At 34.6% G+C, this 18,458-nt stretch overlaps 1 protein-coding gene across 3 annotated transcripts in view; it reads left to right on the forward strand.

Moving 5' to 3' along the window:
* MYO6 (myosin VI) overlaps positions 1–18,458 on the forward strand; it is a 156,052-nt gene that overhangs the window by 82,039 nt on the left and 55,555 nt on the right. For 2 of the 3 annotated variants that reach the window (XM_034647939.1, XM_034647941.1), the window contains exons 1-6: positions 1,266–1,394; positions 3,129–3,234; positions 6,395–6,450; positions 11,025–11,122; positions 11,616–11,780; positions 15,672–15,752. In XM_034647939.1, the coding sequence (XP_034503830.1) occupies positions 1,370–1,394; positions 3,129–3,234; positions 6,395–6,450; positions 11,025–11,122; positions 11,616–11,780; positions 15,672–15,752 (531 nt within the window). In that variant the 5' untranslated portion in view covers positions 1,266–1,369. Of the gene's footprint in view, positions 1–1,265; positions 1,395–3,128; positions 3,235–6,394; positions 6,451–11,024; positions 11,123–11,615; positions 11,781–15,671; positions 15,753–18,458 lie in introns of those variants that run through there. The other variant, XM_019804526.2, reaches the window with a different exon arrangement.

An 18,458-nucleotide genomic window follows, 5' to 3' on the forward strand; every position in this document is an offset into this window, starting at 1 on the left:
TGGAAAAGCAGTATTTTCAAGTTGTCTGAGGCCATGATTGGTATGTTTTTTCCTAGCCAATTATGTCTTTTAGTTATAAAACTGTTAAAAATCAGCAATACGTAAGTATAGTTATTATTACTAAAACATATGGAAGAAATGGAAGCAGTTTGGAATAAGAGTTTAAATTGGATTTTTTTCTATTTCTCACCAGCCAGAATTATCACAATTCTTCCTTAGATTTGAGTAGAACAATAGCTAACTCACATTTAACATTTTCATTGGTTACTAAAATCTCTTACTTTCGTTTCCCATGGAAAGATTATTACCTGGAATTTAAAATTTTTTTACTCCACTGCAGTAAACATCTTTGAGAGCATTCATTGAATTTTAGATTAGTAGTCTGAGAGTTCAGGGTTTCCACATCATTTCTCTTCTACAACTAGAAGCAGGAAAGAGAAAAATATGGTCCTGCCTGCCCTAGTTTGGCCAGTAAACCACAACTAATTGCTAAACCACAACTCTCTTTCTACCCACAAGGAATTTTATAAATCCTTTTGGTGCATTTTTCTGGTCTTTTAGAGCCACAGTTAAATTCCAAATTTAAAAGCAAACTTAACTTGCTCATTAAACATTTAGCCTCTCAGTATTTTAGGCGCAATGGTTAACGTATGTTGTTTTGCAAAAATCTGGGACCAAGTGGTCACCAGAGCACTAAATTAATCCTTGGCTTTCAGTGATGGAAATTGGCCTAGAGGATCCTATGAGCTCTTTAAGCTCTTCAGTAGCAGGGTAAAAAAGTAGTCCAGGTGAGGAATATAAATGACCAGGATTCGAGCTGTAGGAATAGAAGTAGGAGAGTAGATTTCTTAAGTAGAGTCAACGAAGAAGGCTGATTGAAATAGAGGCTCAGAGACTCAGCCTCTGTCTCAGTGTCTGTGGTGGCTTGGTGGTGATGCCGTGAGCCAGGGGACAAGAGGGAGCATATGGGAGAAGAGTGTTTTCTTTGAGGCAAAGAGTAGTCAAGAGAGATAATCTTAATTTTGGATCTGCTGAGTTTGAGAATGCATATAGGATGAGAAGATGGAAATATTTATTAAGAATTAGAGAACTATGGGCCCTGTAGAGTATGTGTTTAGGGCTTGAAATGCAGATTTGGAAGTCCTAATTTATATAGAGAATAAAAGGTGTCTGTTTGCTGTGTTTTCTTTCTCCTATAAGCCTTGCTTAGTTTTAAATGAAAATAGTAATTGGAAAATTTTATGTTTATGCTTTTTCTGTTTAGACATATGTTGCCAACATTCTGATTGCAGTGAACCCGTACTTTGACATACCTAAAATATATTCTTCAGAAGCAATAAAGTCATATCAAGGAAAATCTCTTGGGACAATGCCACCTCATGTGTTTGCAATTGGTAAGTAATTTAATTTTTTCCTTGTATTGTCCAAATTTAATGTTTTTCTTTTGGATTAATAAAAGGTACCATGAGTTGCATATGTATTTTGGTGGGCCTTTATGCATTTTGAATGTATCACCGTTATGTAGGAGCATGTGTCTTACACAGGAGGGGCAAGACTACTTTTGCAGTAACTCATGGGGTAGCTGTACATCATTATCTGTGTTAAATGTGTCTGTGTCCTCTTAAATATGTCCACCCAGTTGAAAGTAGGATGTAATAAAAGCTGACTTAATAGTTCTTTTTGACTCTTGAAATGATCAGCTCCATCTTAAGGTGTCTTACTTCACAGCTTTGAGGCCCAGGCCTTCCATTGTTACCCAGGCCACCACTTGTGAGTGTGTTACTAAGGCTTAGATATAAGCTGTAGAGCAGACGTCTTCCCTACATTATCTTGCATGAGGGCTTTATAAATGTTAAGAATTAGAAATGATATATGCTTCATATCTCTAGGGAATCTGTGCGGGAAGATAGCAGTTTTTGCCTTTCTCAGGTTTTCTCTCATCTTCAGCTCTGAGGAACGCAGAGATGGGTTTTTTGACACACACACCCCTACCATAGCTGGTGACTGCAAGTACAGAGATCCAGACATAACCAGCAGTTAAATGATGACATGTTGGTAGTAGTTCTTAGTACAGTCTGTTTCTCTTTGGGCTTTCTTTTCATGCCTATGTTTTGACCAAACCAAGCTTCGCTTCCCAATTCGGCAGACTTGTGTACTAGGCGGAGTGAATATGTCAGCCAAATCCAGTGCAATAGCAGCTTGACTTTTGGTTCTGAGATGCTCTGATAGGCATTAGTATGTTTTGTATCAGCTAGCAGAATGGTACAAAATCCTTAGAACCTCAATATGACCAGCTCATCACTGGAGAGAAATTATATGTTTAAAATGTAAATAAACTGTCTTATTTTTAGCTGTCCCCTGCTAAAAAAAAATATCTAGAATAATATCATGAAAGTGGGTGGAACAGATTGTTGATAAGTTTTCCCCTTGTCTTAGCCCCTAGTCAGAAGGATGGATATACTCTTGCATGTAGTTTGCATTCGGTCCAATAGAGTAAAAGCCATCTGTAAAGCCTTCTTCATTTGTATGGGTAGCACATGTCTGAAGTGAGAAATAGTTATCTTACAGAGCTAAATTGTTTAGGACCTAATTTTGAATTAGAATTGTTTTAATATGAGACCCCTTTAACAGAATTAAATTATGCTCAACTTGTCTTTGTAATACTACTACACAGGTTTTGCAATTATGACTTTTTTTCTCCAGCAGAATTTTTGGTTGCCGTATTTCTTAACTGGTAGCTGTTACTTCTTGCTTTTCCCTGGGGCCTTCATTAGTTATGTATATTGAGCACTTTTATTTTTATTTTTATTTTTTTTTAGATCTGCTGTGGAATTAGGAAGAACTGAGCCACAGCTTATAATATGAAGACATTCTAGTACGAACATAAGAGTTGTCTATTTGGATTTCGTATTACTTAGCTGTCAGGATAATAAGATAGGACATTTAAAGTAAAAACTTTTAGAGATGTTTTGAACACTTTAGAATGACTTTATTTTAAAATGTTACTAACCGTAAACACACATTTATAATTTAAGAGCAAGTTTTCTTTGATAGTAAAACAACTTTGTATCATTTAGTAAATTGTATTTAGTACACTGCTTATCATTAATGTGCTGTTTTGACCCTAGCTGATAAGGCTTTTCGAGACATGAAGGTGCTCAAGATGAGCCAGTCTATCATTGTATCTGGAGAATCAGGAGCTGGCAAAACAGAAAATACAAAATTTGTCCTAAGGTGAGGAGTTTTTAGCTAACCTGGAATATTTTGAACAGTTTTATTTTTTTAATTTGTGGTGAAAAATATACAGCATAACACCAGTTTAAACATCTCTCAGTGTACAGTTCAGTGGTGTTAAGTATATCCTCATTGTTTTTCATCCAATCTCCAAAACTTTTTATCTCTGAAACTGAAACTCTGTGCCTTTAAACAACTCCATTTCCCCCATCCCAGCCCCTGGCAGCTCTCCTTGTGCTTTCTGCTTCTATGATTTTGACTACTCTAGATACCTCATAAAAGTGAATCATACAGCATTTGTCTTTCTGTGACTGGCTTATCCCACTTCACAAAATGTCCTCAAGTTTTATCCATGTTCTATCATGTGTCACGATTTCCTTTTGTTTTTTGCAATTTTTTAAAAAATTTATTTGAGACAGAACAAGCACAAATGGGGAGGAGGGTCAGCGAGAGAGAGGGAGAAGCAGACTCCCCCTGAGCAGGGAGCCCGATGTGGGGCTTGATCCCAGGACCCTGAGATCATGGCCTGAGCCGAAGGCAGATGCTTAACCGACTGAGCCAGCCAGGAGCCCCTTGATTTCCTTTTTAAGGCTGCATAATATTCATTTTTGTTTACTCATTCATTCATCAGTGGGCACTTCAGTTGCCTCCAAGTCTTGGCTATTGGGAATAGTGCTGCTGTGAACATGTTATGAACAAAGAGATACAAATATTTCTTTGAACGGGTTGACTTTATATACTTTTGCATACTTTATTTTATTGTATTTTTAAAAATATTTTATTTTTTAATTTATTATGATTTTTAGGGGGGGGGGTGAAGGGAAAGGGAGAGATAGACTCTCAGNATTGGGAATAGTGCTGCTGTGAACATGTTATGAACAAAGAGATACAAATATTTCTTTGAACGGGTTGACTTTATATACTTTTGCATACTTTATTTTATTGTATTTTTAAAAATATTTTATTTTTTAATTTATTATGATTTTTGGGGGGGGGGTGAAGGGAAAGGGAGAGATAGACTCTCAATCTCGCAACCCTGAGATAATGACCTGAGCCAAAATCAAGAGTCAGATGCTTAACCGACTGAGCCACCCAGGTGCCCTAAAGATTTTATTTTAAGTAATGTCTACACCCAACATGAGGCTCAGACCCACAACCCTGAGATCAAGAGTTGCATGCTGTATCAACTCCTTGCATACTTTATGACATAGTTTGAAGTGGTAGGCTCTATACCTTTTAAAAACAGACACCTTATGTGGAAGCTAAGCTACAGATTGTTGAAAACTAGCTCTGGCATGTTCTTATGAGGATCCTAGAGGGGTCCCATGCTGGTTAGGCAAAGGGAAATCTAGGAATGTTCCTTCAAAATCAACCTTTACATTCTGTTCTCAGTATTCCTACTGTTTGTGTGGTTGAAACCATTTTTTACCTTAAGCTTATGACAGTTGGCCTTCTTATTTCTATCTCCTCATAACCTTCCTCTCAGTATATCCCCTTTGTTGCCATCAAATTAAACTCTATACTCTGATTAGAATCATTGCATTTTAAATATAGAAGGAACCATAGCACTCATTAGTTTAGTTCCTTCAGTTTGCTTACTTAGGGATGTTAAATCTAGTGTTGAAGTTACTGCTAGGACCAATGCATCCTAAATTCTCACCAGTGTTATTCCCACTGTATTACAGTCTCAGTCAATTGCTGGTGGGTCCCTTCTTGAAATTTTGCTCTTTTTTATGCAGATGTATGCTATTCAGTTATTTGTATGAAATTAATTTAGAAGTTTGTTATTGTGTATTATGTATATGCAATTCTGGTTAAATAAGTGCTTCCTGATACTCTGGGAATTCTAAGTGGTTTAATTTCTTATTCTTTCTCTTCTCTTCTGTATGTAAGAGTCATACGGTGAGTCTATGGTTTATAGACAGCTTTGAAAATGAACAATTAATTTAGAAACTGTAAACTTATAAGCTTACATTGTAAGTCAAAGAGTACTTTTTGTTTTGAAATGTTCCAGGAAAATAGTTGTTCCATCATGTTTAATCTTTGGCTAAAACAACACAAAGAGTGGCAACTTCCTTGTTGTTCAGTGGCAGATTACTGTATTTTCTCTAGCCACACAGATTGAATTAATATGCTATCGCAGAAGACTTATGTATCTTTTGTAGATGGTGAATATTCCTGTGTGAAATGTGTGGCATCTTTAAAACCAAATAGTTGGTTAAACTCAGAATATTTCCAAAAACAGTTTAAAAATAAGACTGATTTAGATGTTCAAGGTAATGCAAATAGAATTTTAAGTGTTTAAAAAGCTGTAATGGGGGGCGCCTGGGTGGCGCAGTCGTTAAGCGTCTACCTTTGGCTCAGGGCGTGATCCCAGCGTTCTGGGATCGAGCCCCACATCAGGCGCCTCCGCTGGGAGCCTGCTTCTTCCTCTCCCACTCCCCCTGCTTGTGTTCCCTCTCTTGCTGGCTGTCTCTGTCAAATAAATAAATTAAAAATCTTAAAAAAAAAAAAAAGTTGTAATGGGCACCTGGGTGGCTCAGTTGGTTAAGTGTCCAACTCTTGATTTTGGCTTGGGTCCTGATCTCAGGGTTGTGAGATTGAGCCCTAAGTTGGGCTCCGCACTGAACATGAAGCCTACTTAAGATTCTCTCTGCCCCCAGTGGTATCAGACTCCGTGCTCAGTGGGGAGTCTGGTTGAGGATTCTTTCTCCCCCTCTCCCTCTGCCCCTGCCTTCACTTTGTTTTCTCTCTTTCTCTCTCTCTCTCAAATAAATAAATCTTAAAAGAAGAAAGGTATAACAGAATAGTTGCATTTAAATATAAATTTGTTAATTTTAAATGAATAGTTATAGTGATGATCCATGTTCAAATTTTACGTATATTAAAGTTACAACTATGGGGGGCCTGGGTGGCTCAGTCGGTTAAGGGTCTGCCTTCAGCTCAGGTCGTGATCCTGGGGCCTGGGATTGAGCCCATCATTGGGCTCCCTGCTCAGCAGGGAGTCTGCTTCTCTTTCTCTCTCTGTTCCTCCACCTTTTGGTGTGCTTTCTCTCTCTCTCTCAAATAAGCCAATAAAATCTTTAAAAAAATAAAGTTACAACGATAATGTGTGCAATATTGTTGTCATGTAAATTTTTTTATTCTATATTTTCAACAGATATCTGACTGAATCCTATGGAACAGGCCAAGATATTGATGATAGAATTGTTGAAGGTATTGTTAATTTTTAAAACTCTTATTTTTTATTGTTAGATATGTACTGAAGTGAACTTATGAGAATCCTCTAAGTGATCTGGAATGCGCTCCCAGAGATCCAAAAGGCTCTTTCATCTCCTACAAATCTTTTCTCAAATATCTTCTCCTTTATTTAATGTCTGTTGTTTTCCCTCTCACCCTATGTAAGTGCTAAGAAGGCAGGGATTTTTATAGATTCTAGTCTCCTAGAATAGTGTCTGATACATGAGATATGGTTCATAAATATCTTTCAAATGAATGAAATAAATGCAGGAAGCTTTCTGGCCTCCTGTTTGTTTTGTTGACATTGTTTTTTGCAAAGGAGAGAGGAAGAGGGTTATTTGGAATTAAAATGGTTTTTTGGGGGGACATTTTAATGAATTAGTACAGTTGGAAAGCAGGAGTCTGTAAATTGATTTCCTTAAGGTCAATGCTTGCATACCCCTTAGAAAGTCTTCTTATACCCTGTTTGGAGACTACTGGTCTCGTCAACCACCGTGTTGAATCCACACCATCCTCCTGCATCGTAGATTCCTCTCTGGTCCTCCCATTTATATTCTTGTTTCCCTGTAATTTGTTCTCTGTGTGGAAGTTGGGATGATCTCTTTTGCTTTCAGTCTTTTAATAGCTTCATATTGCGTTCAAGATAAAGCTGCAAATCTGTAACACAAGAAAGTGAGCAAAAGTTCTGGGTGGGCTGGGGCAATGACTGCGTATGTGGCTGACCTGTAGGCAAGCCAGAGACAGGAAAAGGGAGAAGGTAAAACCTACCCATGGACCGCAAGCGTGAGAGCCAAAGCGGGACTGTGTCAAATTGTCAAATGGTCAAAATCGTCTCTGACTTCTCATCAGATGGGGGAGGAGGGTTCTAGTTCTGAGGTTCCAGATCAGATTATATCTCTTCCTTCTCATAATGATGATGAAGTTAACATGTGTGAGATGTATTATGCATTGTGTGATTGCTGAATATCTGTTCTTAATTTAAATCCCCATAGATTGAGGTAGGTACTATTTTATCCCTACTTTACAGATTAAAAACTGAGGTTAAAAAGACTTTAAGTGGCCTGCTGAAGATATGGCTCATCAGTCCTGGAAGTGGGATATAATAAACTCAGGCATCTTAACTATGTGCTATACTAAGAACATATTTTAACACTTCTACTATTTTAAAGAAAAATTTCAGTTGAATAGAAATTTATTAAGGTCTTTCTGTGTTCATGCATTTTACTAAATCATAACTAGCAAATGTTATTACATTTTTTCACAATTACGTGATATATACATGTAGATGAACATAAAAACTCAAACATTTTTATAAAGTTTGCATCAATAAAGTTTTTCATGTTTCTTGATATAAATAATTTTACAGTTTTATTTACAGTTTGCCTGTAACACTGTATTGTAACACAGCCAGGTGTGAAGATCTCATAAGTAATGCTTTATTCACAGTAAAGTACCTCACTTTAATGAGGGAATCACCCTTTAAAATTGAGTAAATAAATAAAAAAGAACAAATTATGGGTTAATTCAATAAAATATGAATTAGTATTCTGATTTGTTTACTTGAGGTGCAAAACTCACTTGCAAATTGGATATAAACCTGGTTTCTTCTGTGAGAATATGGTGTATGTATATGTAACATGCTGTAGTTGAGGAAAGTTGGCAAGTATTATTCCAAATGTTTCTGCAGCTTCTTACTAGAGGATAGTAGATGTTAACCAGCAGAACATAGAAATCATTCGATGCTGTCTTTAATTGAAGATTGGTTGTTGGTTTTAGAATGAGTATATCAATAGCATTACCATAATTTTCTGAAAGGCTGTTATCCTAAGTTTGGATATTTTACTTAATAATATATTAAATATTTCAGCAAAAACTAGTAGATCAGCAGTAAAGGAGTTGGGGAGACCTATTAAGGGTCCCCCTTTTGCCGGTAACTAGTCATGTGGCTTTTCACAAGTCAGTTGACTTTTTTGGGCCTCAGTTTTCTTACCCATCAGAAAGGTTAGGTATATATGCAAACTTTTCTTTCAGTTTTAATATTTTCTTACTTTTTTTGGCAAGTGAAACAACTGGAGAGTTATCTTTGAAAGGGTTTGGATAATTGTTAAGCTTTCTACTGTGGATAGAATAAGAGAGATGGACTTTAAAAGATTTCATAAGAAAAATTCTAGTAATAAACATTGTGAAGCAATTTATGAGGTTGCAGATGGAGAATATGTAATACTGGCACTAATCTGGCATGTTTATAGTTGAGACTGGTGAGTGTAAGAATAGACTCTAACGGGGTGCCTAGGTGGCTTAGTTGGTTGTGATTGACTCTCGATCTCCACTCAGGTCTGATCTCAGGGTTGTAAGTTCAGGTTCTTCACTGGGCTCCACACTGGGTGTGGAGCCTACTTAAAAACAACACAACACAACACAAAACAAAACAAAAGATTCTAATAAACCTTTTTTAGTCATGTGGTATGTGTATGTGATTATAAGATAAAAACAATTAAAATTTTACATTTGGTTCATTGGGAGTTTATTTTTACTTTCATTTAAAAAATATTAAGATTTTGTTTTAATTCCACTGTAAATATCATATAATGTTATATTAGTTTCAGGCATACAATATAGTGATTGAGCAATTCTATACATCATTACTCAGTCATGATAAGTGTGCTCTTTAGTCTCCTTCACCTATTTTACCCATCCCTCTATCCACTCCTCTCTGATATGGTTTATTTTAAATGAGTACCCTCAGAGTTGTTCTTTTTTTTTCCCAACAAGAACATTTTTTTATTGAAGCATACATCAGAATACGTGGTTCTAAAAGATATATATAAAACATTCCATCCAAGAAAAATAGAATACACATTTTCTTCAAGTACACACAGAAGAATCCCCGACTAAATCACATAGAAAGGGACATGGCAATTATTAGAAATTTAGGAAGACTGAAATCATACCAAGTGTATTCTCCAACCACAATGGTACAAGACTAGAGATAAAGCCAGGAAATCTACAATATAAATATTACATATTTAATATGTAAATATTAAACAACACACTACTGTACAAGCAATGGACCAAACAAGAAATCAAATGGTAAATCAAAATATGTCTCAAAACAAAAGAAAAAGAAAAAACAATATTCCAAAATCTATGGGATGCAGTAAAAGCAGATGTTAGAGTGAAATTTATGCTATAAATTCTTGTATTAAGAAAAAAAGTTCAAATAACTTAACATTATACCACAAGGACCTAGAAAAAGAAGAAATTTAGCTGAAATGCTGAAATGTAGTAGAGGAAGGAGACAACAAAGAAGAATCAGAAATAAATAGAGACAATAAGCAGTATCATAACATTGAAAGTAATGACCAGTTTTCCAAAAAAAAAAAAAAAAAGTTGGCAGTGCTTTAACTACATTAAGAAAAAAAGGAGTAGGCTTGAAAAACAAAATGAGAAATGGAAGAGAAAACAGTATGACAGATAACCACAGAAATACATAGTGTGATAACAGATTACTGTAAACAGTTATATACTAACAAATCAGATAACTTAGAAAAAAACCAGGATAATTCTTAAAAACACAGAAGTTACCACAATTGAATCATGAATCTTGAATCCAAGATATAGGAAATCTTCTTAGACCAATAATAAGAATGGAAATTGAATTAGGGATCAAAAATCTCCCAGCACAGAAAAGCCCAAGACCACATTGTCTTCACTGGTGAATTCTACCAAAACATTAAAAAAATAATTAATGATAGTTTATTAAAGTGTTAAAAATAATGGAATAGAGGGAACATATTCAGAATCATTCCATGAGGCCAGTACCACCCCTGTCACCACAGTAGGGTAAAAACAATACAAGAACAAAAGAGTCTAGTTTGTCCGATATAAGCATTGCTACTCTGACTTTCTTTTGATGTCCATTTATGTGATAAATGTTTCTCCACCCCTTCACTTTCAATCTGCAGGTGTCTTTAGTTCTAAAATGAGTCTCTTGTAGGCTGGGACTTTAAAAACTGTTGTTCTGAGGATCTTTTTTAGTAATTCTGTAAACTTATATGATTTTGTTGGGTGCACATGGAAAAATATTAAATCTGGAGGATTTATTAATATATAAAATATTTTAGGAAAGTAAGTCAACTAATAACTTCTTGTATTTTGTTCACTAGGGGTTTGCTGTTCTCTATATTATAATCACTATTCCTTTAAGGCTGATGTACTTGTGAAACCTTTACAATTTATAGGGAATAATTTTTAAAGTTGAGTTCTGAATTTTGTAATCTAATGACTTTAAAATTTCGTCTTTCCTATACCATTTACATTTTCTTTTTACATAATTTGAGTAATTTTCCCATCTTTTGTACTTTAATAGGGCTTGAATATAGTGGTAGTCAATATTTATTTGAGGGATTTGACATTATATGTGAATTCCTTCATGGTAATATTTTTGAAAACGTTTTTCTATATTAATAAGGAAACGTACTATGCATATTGTTTTGTAATTTCCCTTCATGCTATTTTTTGATGGAATATTTTTATTTCTTTTTCAATAGCTAACCCACTGTTAGAAGCTTTTGGAAATGCAAAGACTGTTCGCAACAATAATAGCAGTAGATTTGGAAAATTTGTAGAAATACATTTCAATGAAAAGGTGAGAGTGACTTTGGGATGATATGTTTGGGAAGTGTTTGTGAAAAACATAAGGGTCCTGGGGCGCCTGGATGGCTTGGTCAAGTGTCCAACTCTTGATCTCAGTTCAGGTCTGGATCTCAGGGTTGTGAATTCAACGCCCACATTGGGCTCCATTGCTGGGCATGGAGCCTACTTTAAGAAAAAAGAGAAAGAAAAAAAACACAAGGGTCTTGATAGAATTGGTGCTGTACTTGAACTCATGGTAAATCCATTTGAGTTTCTCTCTGTTACTGTAGCTAATTGGGAGAATATATATATATTCAGAATAAGCTTCATAAATATTGTAAGCTTACATTTATTTAGTTATCTTCTTTTTTTTCCTTTACTCTATAACTATTACAACCTCTTTGATATAGACAAATGCTTATTAGAAAAATAATTCAACATTGGTAGGTTGTACTTTCAGACCTTAAATGCAAAAATACATTTTTCTCTCTGTTTTTTTTTTCCAGAGTTCAGTTGTTGGAGGATTTGTTTCACATTATCTTCTGGAGAAATCTAGAATCTGTGTTCAAGGCAAAGAAGAAAGGAATTATCATATCTTTTATAGGTTGTGTGCTGGTGCTTCTGAAGATATTAGGGAAAAACTTCATTTGAGCTCCCCAGATAATTTTCGGGTAGGTTGGATGAAAAGAAATTACGTACAGACTTTGCAAGTTGAATTGCCTTCAATTATAAAACTTATTTTAGTGGATTCTGATATCTAGTTGTATGTAACTAACATTAAATCCAGTATAACATGATAGAATGTAGGTCTCTTGAGATTTACTGCTGAATTTATAATACAACACTATATGAGGAGATATGTAATCAGAAAGATAAACAGATAGATGGGAAACCACTTACAATTTAAACTCAGTAAGAAATTTATAGTAATTCTGTAATGCTAACTTTAAGTTATCTTTGACTTATTTGTTAAAAAAAAAGATTTCACCACTGAATTAATGAAGAACCCATGATTGTCTTCCTTAATTCAACAGTAAATATTTATTGTTTGCCCTTTTGGTCCTAGGCATTGTGCCTAGGTGAGAAAGATGAGCAGTTCCTGCACATGAGCAGAATCTGGTGGGACACACATACACACACACACAAATGCACAAACACACACAGCCTGACTGATAGGTTGAAAGTTTAAGGAAGGGATATGCGTCAGATGCTGGGTATTTTGTAAAAACTTCAAGGAACAATTGATGTTTGGTCAGAATCCTGAAGGATTTTCAAGTGTTAACTAGAGAAGGAAAGATGCAAAGAATATTCCTAGTAGATGCAAAAAGATGAACAAAGAAAGGCAAGAAACAGCTTAAAGAGTAAGGCAGGAAATGGTCAGAGTTGAGGCTAGAAAGTTTGGTCTTCTGTAGTTAGTAAGGAGCTATTGAAGGGATTTAAGTTGAAAGTTGAATAGGTCTGTGCTTACCTCCGGCTTTAAAATGGAGGGTGTCTTGAAGGGAATAGGGTAGGGCTGGATAGAAAGTGCAACTCTGGGTAAATGGGTTGGAAACCTATGGCTGTCATTGAAGTAAGTTACTTAGTGCCTGAATTTGGTTACAGAGGATGGAATGTCCACAATATTAGGAGGTAAAATTGATAGGACTTGGAGACTGAGTATGGAAGGAAGAAGGAGAAGTCTGGAATAATTTTTCACATTTGTGTAGGATAACTGGGTGGATGTAAATACCACACGAGGGCCACATGGAAGATTTGTGGCATATAGTTGAGTTTAGTTTTGGAACTTGTGGATCATTTTAGGGGGAGAATTAGAAGATGGTTGGGTATACTAGTCTGAAGATTATTGTTGGTGCTGCAGTGGTAGGTTTGGGAGATGTCAGTACTCTGGTAGTAGTTAAAACTCTGACAGTAAGTAGATAAGATTGTCCTGAGAGATTGTATAATGTAGAAAAAAGCATGTGCCAGGATCCAGACTCTGGAGTTGAAGAATATGAGTTGTGAAGAGTTGCCCAAGAAGGAAAGCACAAGTGGAGATGTGTGATAAGTACAACAAAATCAGGAGTGCCAAGAATCACAAGCCAATAGAGTTTCAAGAAGTGGTCAGACTGGGGATGGTGTATGATTTATAAATTCACATCTAGGAAACAGTGTCCCTGTGAGGAATATGTAGGAATTATGGGAATGGGTAAAGGAATGCAACTTGAATAAAGTTCTCCAGGTGATTCTGATAATCCTCTTAAGGGGCAGGAGTCCTCCACATGAGAATCGAGACACATATTATATTTAGTTATTGTTCTGTGTCTGTGTGTGTGTGTTTGCAAGTTAGCTTTTATTTCTTCAATCAGTTTCTTTTAATATGTATTTGGAAAATTTAAAACTACTGTTTTAAAATGCTTTGTAACTGCATCTGTTTATACACTTTATACACTTCTACAATGTCCCACCTTCTGTAGAACTCAGCTAATTAATTGGAATTTGAAGTTAGTTGCCCACATTATCTTCATGAAAGTAGAATGTACAATGATTTTTAGAAAAGTAGTATAAGTTACCATGAATCATATGAAATTTAATAATTATCATGTGACTGGCTCTGAGTTAATGATAAAGTAATATGACTATTCTTGTCTTAATTTAGTATTTTTTCTGTTTGGAGGCTTGGGAGCATATTTTTTGTGTGTCTCAGAATGTATAGCCTTTCCTGGCACAGCGGCAGGCATCCTAGGAAGGTAGTTACTGAAATTCTTTATTAGGTCAGAGAGTTTCCTGCCTCTGTACTATGAACCGGGAGCCATGATTTCTTCTCTTACCAGAGTTCTTGTAGTGGCTAGGAGGAGACTAGAGGAACGTTATTATCTTTCATGCAAATACATCTGCTGTCTTGGTTATTCCTCTCATGCGTACATATGCATATCTTTATATCCCTTCCCCCAAATGATTCTGCCTTCAAGTGACTTGAAAGTGTGTTGATAATTTCATCAGGTTTTTCTGTAGTTTAGTTTAGGCCTCCAGTTATAACTCATAGGTAAGGTCATAAAGACAAAGAATTCCAAAGTAGTGTTGAACACTTCCAAAATTTTTTTTTGTCACTACCCTGTCCAAAATAGTATGTAAAGAGTTGTAGGGACACATCTATTTGAAAACATTTGTATTAATTACTCGTGTACTTTAGAAAATAAAAGGTTTAGAAGATTGCATTATTCAAATACCCAAGTATTTTAGCATATGTATTATGAGCATTCATTATAGTCATGAAAATAGCCTTGAATAGAAATAAAGCTTGGATAGAATAAGAATGCATAACAAGAATAGTTATAGTTTTCTACTTACAGGGAGGTTGGAAAGAACAAGTATTAGGTTTTAATACTACGTTTAGCTATCCAAAGGCCAAGTATTTGGGGAGATACAACCCTTGCTAGCAAAGAAAACATTTGTTTTGGCTCTTCATGATTAAGCTACTATTATCTTACTAAATAAAATAGCTCCTTTTTGAAATAGTCAATTGAAATTGCTTACCAGTATAATTCCCCCTCTTCTATTTTTTTTTCTTAAAGATTCTAAGGTAGAAAGAACAACTCATTGTATATCATTTTCTGGTTTTATCTATATTTTAATATTTCATCATAATGGAAGTACACAGATAAACGTATCGATCATCTAAAATATTAATTTAGTCCCAAATCATTAAAATGTAGTATGCATTTTTTCATAGCATTTATTTGATGTGTGGTATATTTTATCTTGGAATTCATGACATGGTACGGTGAGATCATAGTGACCTGATTTGAGAGAAGCTGAGATGTTTAAAAACATTTTCCATCTTGTTTCCTGTGTACTTCCTTCCTGACTACCCCCCCGCCTTAAATGTGGGTAATAGATTCTCTTTGGGACTAATAAATAATTTTCTTCTCAACTGCTTCCCTTGTTCTATGTTTTGAAAGTGCTTAGTCTTTAAAAGGCTTCTGGGCAGCAAAGTAAATCATTGAGATAAAAGCTGAAATTGTTATTTGGATACCTATGAAGGTTCATAAAGCAAGTATTGTAATTTATGTATGGTCAGTGTTAACTGTCAGTAAATATGAAAGGCATGTTTTGAAGAACTGATTATAAAAGTCAGACATTAAGAAACTTCGGGATATTTTTCTGTTACTCAGCATTAAAAATATTACTTGAAATATTAAACCACAATGTGTAGGTCCTTATTTGAGACTATGTTTTTCATTTTATCTGTAGTACTTATTTTATGGACTAAATTTTTAAGGAGATATTTGACATTGAGATTTAAAATTGCTGCCCTTTAAAAATAGGAATGCTTTATGGTATTGATTTTTATGTTAATCATTTAATTTAATCTGTTTTCAGAAATCAGGATTTTCAACATCCTTTGATTATTAGGAGTAAAATGTTTATAATATATAGAAGTTATCAGTTGTAATTGAGAAATTAAATGATATTCAGGTTATATTTAAAAATTCTTTTTGGTTACCACTTTTGATAAATTATGTTTTCTTCTGTGTTATTTTCATGTGGATCATATTTATTATGTTTATATTTCTTTTTCCTAGTATTTAAATCGAGGCTGCACTAGATACTTTGCTAACAAAGAAACTGACAAACAGATTTTACAGAACCGAAAAAGTCCCGAGGTATAGTAGACTATTTTTTTAAATTACAATCTTTAATACAAAAAAATCATACTGAAAGATACATTTTTTTATTTTGGAGCCCAAATAATATTTCTTTCTTTTAGGCTTATACTTTAAAAATAAAATGCTTATCCAAATCTCTCTCACAGTATAGTACCTTTTGCCTCTCTTGGTATCTGCAGTAGCTACAAGTTTTGGTTCTTATTGGTTAGGCCTCCACGCACTGCTCTTCTCCTGTTCCCCACCCCCCCCACATGAGGGTATTACAATTACCTAAGAATTATCCTTTGCTGACATTTTTTAACTTACTTTCACATTGCCCACTTGGGATTAAGTATAAAATATGTCCAAAATTTATTTTCTACTTTAAGGCTGAAGTGCTTTGAAGTAGACATTAAACAGGGTAAGCATTCTTGTGAACTAATGCTTATGTATTGTTGTTTTCTCTTTAAAACATTATATTTCTGTATTATACTATGGAAAGTTTTATATATAGGTTTTACTAAATTATTATATTTCTAAGGGTAATTAGATATAATTATACTATTATTATTTTTAGAACATTAAACCCTTAATCTAAAAATCTATAACTCTTATAAATTTTAATATGTAATGTTCAAGTAATAAGTGGTATTAAGTTCTAAAGGTTAAATTATGAAATACTGATCAGGATTAATTATAGGGACTAGTTCATTTTGTCTTTATTTTATTTAAAGTTTTATATTAAGTGTTTAATTGTACAGTTTTTATTATACTCAGTTTTAAATGTGAATCAGATGCTTTTGACTCCTTTCTAAATGAGTGAGATGAATTATATCTCTAATAGGTTCCTAGAAAAGAACAGAAAACAAATAAAAATTCCCATTATTTTGAATTCTAAGCAGATGAGTAGTTAATTTTTATTTAAGTTGACATTTATCATTTAACTTTTATTTCTTTTTTAAAGATTTTATTTATTTGAGAGAGAAAGAAAGAGAGCACAGAGTGGACGGAGGGGTAGAGGGAAAGGGAGAGGGAGAGAGAGAAAATCTCAAGCCAACTCCACACTGAGTGCGCAGCCTGCTGTGGGCTCGATCTCAGAACCCTGAGATCATGAGCTGAGCTGAAATCGAGAGTCAGATACTCAACCAGCTGAGCTACCCAGGTGTCCCAGCGTTTATCATTTTAGACATAAATGTCCGAATTATAAATCGTAAACTTTAGTTTATATGATATTCATGGTTGGAACTTTAAGAAGTCACTTTAATATTTGTTATGCTGGGGCGCCTGGGTGGCACAGCGGTTAAGCGTCTGCCTTCCGCTCAGGGCGTGATCCCGGCGTTATGGGATCGAGCCCCACATCAGGCTCCTCTGCTGTGAGCCTGCTTCTTCCTCTCCCACTCTCCCTGCCTGGGTTCCCTCTCTCGCTGGCTGTCTCTATCTCTGCCGAATAAATAAATAAAATCTTTAAAAAAATATTTGTTATGCTATCTTCCTTTGTCATGATAACCTTTATTTTTATGAGGTATCATCAAGATACAGAAATTTTATTCTTTCCACTAAAAAAATGGAAACATTACCTAGTGGGATAGTGCAGCTGTCCTCAAGGAAAAGATATATATCTAAATTTGATCTTTGACATGGAAAAAACTGAGTAAAGAGGGAAGAAAACTGGATTTTTACTCTCCACAAAGAGTAACATGTACTCTTTATATTCTGCTAAGAAGAAAATGTACTCTTTGCTAGAGTCAGCATACTTTGTGAAGTATTGTATTCATATTGTTGAGTGTATGTATAAAAACATAAGTGAATAATGGATTAATATGTTTAAATTACTTTTTATGTCTTTATCAGGAGGATGAGGTGATCATTTTGACTAATTAGAATCCTTTGCCTAATTCCATTTGAGTGTCTAAGCTGTGTGCAATTTTTAGGAGAATGCAGTATTTTTAGTCTACCATAATAGCAATATATTCTTAACATTTGATTAGAAAGTTTTTAAATGAAGTAACCATTCAGTTGGAAGACTAAAAATTCTGCATGATCTGTGTTTTCTGTTAATTTTGGCTGCATGTGATCATTTCCTTTGCTTCTTTTAAGAATAAAATTAAATTTCTTTCTCTAGACATTTTCCAGAAATTTCACTCAAGCATAATTAAGCATTTTAAAGAATTTTGTGGAAGATAATAACAACTTTAGCTGGGAAGCAATTGGCAACTGGGAGGGAAAAAAAAAATCTCCTAGAGGTGTCTTTAATGGGCAGTTAATTCCAGTGCTGTGTTACCTAATGTTTAATTTTACCTATTCATTGTCAAGTTCTGGAAAATTCCTAGTTCAATCTTTCTGTGTCCAGTAACTTTTATTTTTCTACTTCTAAGGTTTCTGCAGGCCTGACTTTCTTATTCCTTTTTCTGAGTTTTCTCATAGGTTCTATGAATATTTTAGATGTAAATTCTTTTAGGAGAGAAAACAAATTTTCTCTTTATTTTTTCTGAAATATGAGTCATTGCATAAATTCTAAGTAAGCACAGTGCTTACCTCATATATATGCTTATACAGGAAGATCTGAAAATGATTCTCTGGCCATAAAAATTGTTATTAGTCTGTCCACTGTTTATTATTGCTGAATATCGGTGCAGTTGATGGCAGTTAACCTAAAGGAGTATAATGCTAAATGTTAGATTTTAATTTTTATTATAATTTTTCACCTTAGTTCTTTTTGACCTG

Source organism: Ailuropoda melanoleuca, chromosome 19 (assembly GCF_002007445.2).
Source record: "Ailuropoda melanoleuca isolate Jingjing chromosome 19, ASM200744v2, whole genome shotgun sequence".
Lineage (NCBI taxonomy): Eukaryota > Metazoa > Chordata > Mammalia > Carnivora > Ursidae > Ailuropoda > Ailuropoda melanoleuca.